Consider the following 6,000-nt stretch of genomic DNA (forward strand, 5'->3'; position numbering starts at 1 on the left):
CGTTCTTTACTCTTTTCCCTTTAGGTAAACGTGCCATTCTTCGCCAACGACACAATCTCAATTATAACTATTATTCTGTGCCAATCCAAATACAAGACAGACATGGTTTCTCTGCAAAACATATTCTCTCAGTGAGAGTGTGTGACTGTACAGTTCCCTCTGAATGTAGAATGAGTGCTAAGGAGGAAAGGGACATTAAACCAAAAGTAATCCTTGGGAAATGGGCCATTCTCTCCATGGTCCTGGGCTCCGCACTGCTACTGTGTAAGTATCATTGCCCAAAGTGTATTAACTCAAGTGTTATAGAGCGCTTATGTGTTAATTTTCCATTATTGTAACAAAATCCTGGAAAAAATAACTTAAAAAGGGAAGAGGTTTGCTTTGCTGCCATTTCAGAGACCTTGACCCATGACTAACAGGCTCTGTTGTGTTTAATAGCACCTGACCAACCAAGCTACTTACCTTTTGGCAGGTAGAAACCAAAAAGAGAGGGAGAAGAGGTTAGTGTTCCACTCTTCCCTTGAAAAACGTGTCTCCAGTGATACGACTTCCTCTCATTAAGGCCTACTGTTTGAAGATCCTGTTACCTCTCAGTAGCACTCTGAGGTAGAGACGAAGACATTAACACATAGGCCGTTGGGAACAGCTTGTTCCAGCTACAGTGGTCTAGAAAGACGTGCAGCAGTTCTTTATATTAATGACATGTATAACTGTCAGCACATGTATAATTGTTAATGCATGTGCCCTTTAAAAAACTTGTCCCTCCTTTGTAAGTGGGGTTCTGAGTTGTAGATGAAACAGCAATAGCAGCAGTTTAAAACTATTTAGAGGTCATGTTTAATTCTTCAGAAGTTACTTATGAGACAGTGAAGATTTCTGAAAAGCTGTACAGATAGTTTTTAAAATCTTCTTTTCAAATTATTTGTTTTTTATTTTTTTGTTTATTGTCAGATTATTTTAATATCTACCAGAATGTAAAATAGTATTATTTTACTTTGCTTTCTCATTTATTTAGGTATTCTGTTTACATGTTTCTGTGTGACTACTACAAAGAGAACAGTCAAAAAATGCTTCCCCGATGATGTGGCCCAGCAAAATTTAATTGTATCAAATACTGAAGGACCGGGAGAGGAAGTGACGGTAATTAGAATTAAAATCCCACTGAATTCTACAGTGATTCAATGAACATAATTGATTGCTCTGTAGTAATAACAAAATGTAAAAGTTATTGACCCTTACTGCACCAGGCAGACATTGAAGTGCCCAGCACAATTTTTTTTCCATGTCCATTTATATTGGTGTCAAAGAATGACGATAACACTCAATAATATAATGACGCAAACAATGAAAACACATGTTCTCACTGTTCTATAGGGTAGGAATCAGAGATAAAATATTGACAGTCATGCTTTTCTCCAAAGGCCCCGTGGAGTGATGTCCTAAGCTTTATTCCCTTCTTGTCCCTTGCCTTATAACCACAAAAAGCGATTTTCATGGTATTATCTCTTGTGTATTTTATAATCCAAATTTCCCTTTCTGTAAGAGCACTGGCCATATTAGACCATATACTCACCTAATCTGGTATGGTTTCCTTGAAACTTAACATGATCACATCTGCACTTGAAGTGAGGACCTCAATGCATGAATTCTTGGGGGACAGAGTTTGACTCAATATGTCCATGATATGGTTCTTAAGATTATCCTGATTTTGCATGTGAAGGGCATAGCCAGCATGTGACTTATCTATGGTAGCAAAGAGTTGGTTTCAATGCCATTAATTGATTTTCAAACTCTCTCTTTAGGAGGCAAATATTAGACTCCCCGCACAGACATTCTGTGATACAAGCACATCTGTTGGGACTCTTGGTGGCCAAGGAATCAAAACACAACAAAATATTGAGATGGCCAAAGGAGGCTACACTTTGGAGTCCAACAAAGGAGGTGTCCACCACACCTTGGAGTCCAACAAGGGAGGTGTGCTGGGAGCAGCAGACACTGGCCGATACACATACACAGACTGGCAAAGTTTCACTCAACCCCGGCTTGGTGAAGTAAGTCCCCCAATTTCTCAAGTGCCCACTACGTGAAATCCCAACATGATTTATAAAACAGAATATCCCAAAGTACCATTTCATACACCTGAAACACACCTTTCCATCTCTTATGCCAGCGCAGACACTGATGTCAAGCGCAAACTCAGAGCAAAAATACTCTTTCAAAGTTCAGTTTTTAAAATATGACTTCCAAGACTTTAGGACTAGTTTATGCGGATGCCATTGAGATACTAAGACACTGATATCTTCTACACTAAATATTATCAGAAAAAGATCTGTGAAAAATTGACTAGTATTACGAACAGATCATAAATTGCCAACATTTCACCAGCATGTTGGAATTCTATCTGTAAGGTTAGGACATCTTGCCTACCTAAATCAACTAGCTAGATTTGTGAGCTTTAATCTTAGGTTCTCTCTCAGGATTCCGAGTACTTTCCTTGTTTGTTTCAGATTACTCAGAATAGTGTGAGCCACATTGGTGTGTCTGATAATTATAGCTGCATAACATGTTATATATAGATTAATGTATTAGACTCTTACAACTACATAGCAGTATAAATGCAAGAACCACAACCTACATTGGTTTTCTCCCCATATATGAAGAAACAATTTAGGTAAATTTTAATTAGATATACCTTTATTCAAGTGGGAAGTTGTAAGTTATTCCTGTGATATATGCATAGTCTTAGTTCTCATAAATATGTTCACTCTGGCCATTTATTTATTTGCTATATTTTAAAAATGAATATAATATAGACCAATCATGTGCGTTTTTTATATGTAGGAATCCATTAGAGGACACACTCTGATTAAAAATTAAACAGTAAAAGGTAAATTCAAGAATCATTTTTATGCTAGTCGGTTTAGGTGTCTTTTAAAAGACATAATAAATTGTGTCTTTTCTCCACACAGAAGGTGTATCTGTGTGGACAAGACGAGGAACACAAGCATTGTGAAGATTACGTCCGTTCGTATCATTATGAAGGCAAAGGCTCCATGGCCGGCTCTGTGGGCTGTTGCAGTGATCGGCAGGAGGAAGAAGGGCTGGAGTTTTTAGATCACTTGGAACCAAAATTTAGGACATTAGCAAAGACATGTGTGAAGAAATAAACATTTTGGTTAGTAGAGCGACATCTGCAGTGAACACAGGGGCGTCCCTGGATGCAAAAGGATAGCAGTTTGCAGGAGCGACGATGCTTATTGAAGGTGACGTCATCTATAGATGAGGATGCTTTACCAATCACAGCTCTTCAAATTCTCCTTGTCTCCAGAACTTCTGTGTTGTGTAGGCAGGAAGTTATCACTGTTCCTTCTTTTTCTGTGCTTGTATGCATTGCCCTCTCAGGGCTGGACCGTGTCTGCAGCTGAAACTGGTGATGTTTGAAACTTAAGCTCTTTTGCACGCTATGCAAGACTCTGTGGTGGAGTTGGGTACTGTGGAAGCTTAAAACAGGAATCTGCACTGTGTATATACAAATTAAATATTTTCTTCAAAATCGGGGGGAGAATTCTTTTTCTAAATTTTTTTTCTTTTGTGCCAAGATATCGTTTTCCCTCTCCTAGACTAGCTTCAGATAGATTTTTAAGTATTTTTAGATGTAGTCTTTCGTGTGTCTAAATAGGCTTAAATCTTGCTACATTTTCCACTCCTCCAAGGAGCACTGTCTTCACTCAGGAGCCTACGAGGCTTAGTCCTCAGATCGGGCTCCTGGAGCTCCTGTTGGAATGACATGGGTCACAACATCTTGAGCTGTAGAGATTGGTTAAGGAGTCCATAGAAACACTGGACTCCCGATCACCACAGGCTGGCTTAGGCTCATGGACATATTTTGTTTGTCTGAGTTAATGTGGGAATACTTTACATTTACAAATACATGTCCAAGTATTTTGGGAAGAATATTAGCTACTTAATTTGATACTGATGCATTATTTCAGTGGTTTTCACCTGCTCTTCATCTTCAAACCTTTTTCCAATGAGTCTTAAAGTCATCTAGTAACTGGCACAGGGTTTAACACTTACCATGTGTCAATGCTACGCTAGCGTCATACTGGAACTTACTACTCAGTACACTGAGTATTAATTTGGTAATTACTCAAAGAAAAACTGGAAGAATAGAAATAATTAAAAATTTTAATCTATTGCAGCAACACATGCTAAATATTATTGAATTGTGAATTCATAAATATTTTAATATGAGTGGACATTTTAATAAGGTGTGACATTTTAATAAGATGTTATTTTACTGATCTATAAAGAAACTATATATTTGAATGATTTTTTGTGGAAAACTACAGATATGTGTCAAGTTATATCTCATGGAAACTTTACATTTAAACTAAATTGACTTTCTTAACCCATTCCTTTCTGTTGTCAAAATAGATTTCTGTTTCATTCAGGTTTTGTAATTAGTCCTATTGTCTCAGTTAGGAAAGGAGTTTTATTAATGTGAAATTGGATACAGGAATAAAATGAAACATGGCTTTGATAAACCAGATTTGGTTTTGCAAATCTTCTCTAATGTATTATTTTTTTTGCAATCATTGTATGATAATTTGGAGTGGTGAAGTGATTTTTGCTTTTTGAAGAAATGTCACTCTGACAATGTAGATTATGACATTTTAGGATCTAATAGTATCAATTTGGAAATGCATCAAATGCCACAGTAAGTTATATTCTTCAGTATACTTATAGAACATTAAATGAGCAGTTACAGTCATTAGCTTAAAAATAGCTTAATATGTGTTGTTTGTCTTCATCTTCCTCTTATCCTTGCTGAATTATAGATGAGGAAATTTATCTCTAAATTAGGAAGCACAATTGACGTTCACAGTAGATCTTTTTTTTTATCAAGAGAAGGCTCCCCGAAGTGTCAGAGAGTTATTAGAAATCACGGGAAATAATCTGTATTAAGCATTTTTAGCTATTTTAAACCTTTCCAAGCTATTATCAAAACTTATCTCAGAGAAATTGTATTTATTGTTGGATTTATTTAGGCAACTCTGAGCAATTCTCTTTTTGCATCAAAATTTAAATATTAATTGTATGATGAATTAAGTCTATGAAACCCTACCAGACTGTAATTTAGTTTACTAATAAAGTACTGTATTTCATACAAATGTTGAGTTAATTGTTGATTTAATAAATTAATAGTTATAAAATGCTTTCTGTATTTCAACATCTATGAGGACCAGACAATCTGGTGTTTTAGATGTTAAGAGTTTTACTCTCCTTTTTGCAGTTTATCAGTCAAAAGTGGCTTTTAAAAATCCTAAATGAAATGTCAGCCATGGAACAATCCATATTGACCCAACCTGTTATCTGCTTCTCTGTTAAGGGTATGGGAATACTGGATGCAACCAGACACTGCCTTTGTCTTTTTACTTAGGGAAGCATGGTAGAGGTCTAGAAGGAGAGCACTTTCTGAGAATGGATAGATTCACAGTGTTAAGGACCAATCAAATAAGTGAATATACAATAGACACCCTTTGGAAAGATGTTATCGGCAGAAATATAAAATTTATTATCTCAGCCGGGTGATGGTGGCGCACTCCTTTAATCCCAGCACTCGGGAAGCAGAGGCAGGTGGATCTCTGTGAGTCTGAGACCAGCCTGGTCTACAGAGCTAGTTCCAGGACAGGCTCCAAAGCTACAGAGAAACCCTGTCTCGAAAAACCAAAAAAAAAAAAAATTATTATCTCAGATCCTTCTAACCAACAGTAGCCATTTTTAAATATATATGTATATGCGTGTCTGAGACTCAGTATGAAACCCTCTGACACGGCCCTTGGGTGTCTGATGTATTCATAATATAGGTTGTGTAAAGATAATTTGTTTAAAATCTGCATTACTTCAGTTATTAATGAATGGGAATAAAGCACCTTTTAATAAAAAAAATCTATAAAGTTATAAGCCATTTACTGGCTTGTAACTTGGGGGAAGCAA

At 36.5% G+C, this 6,000-nt stretch overlaps 1 protein-coding gene across 1 annotated transcript in view; it reads left to right on the forward strand.

Moving 5' to 3' along the window:
- Positions 1-3,167, forward strand: part of LOC121441886 (desmocollin-1-like) — a 28,929-nt gene extending 25,762 nt beyond the window's left edge. Inside the window, exons 13-16 of the mRNA XM_041643227.1 lie at positions 25-264; positions 1,016-1,140; positions 1,803-2,051; positions 2,970-3,167. Of these exons, the coding sequence (XP_041499161.1) occupies positions 25-264; positions 1,016-1,140; positions 1,803-2,051; positions 2,970-3,167 (812 nt within the window). The remainder of the gene's footprint in view (positions 1-24; positions 265-1,015; positions 1,141-1,802; positions 2,052-2,969) is intronic.
- Positions 3,168-6,000: the final 2,833 nt, after the last annotated feature.

The sequence above is a fragment of the Microtus oregoni genome, unplaced genomic scaffold, assembly GCF_018167655.1.
Source record: "Microtus oregoni isolate MIOR12 unplaced genomic scaffold, Mior012 000082F_ref0000272, whole genome shotgun sequence".
NCBI lineage: Eukaryota > Metazoa > Chordata > Mammalia > Rodentia > Cricetidae > Microtus > Microtus oregoni.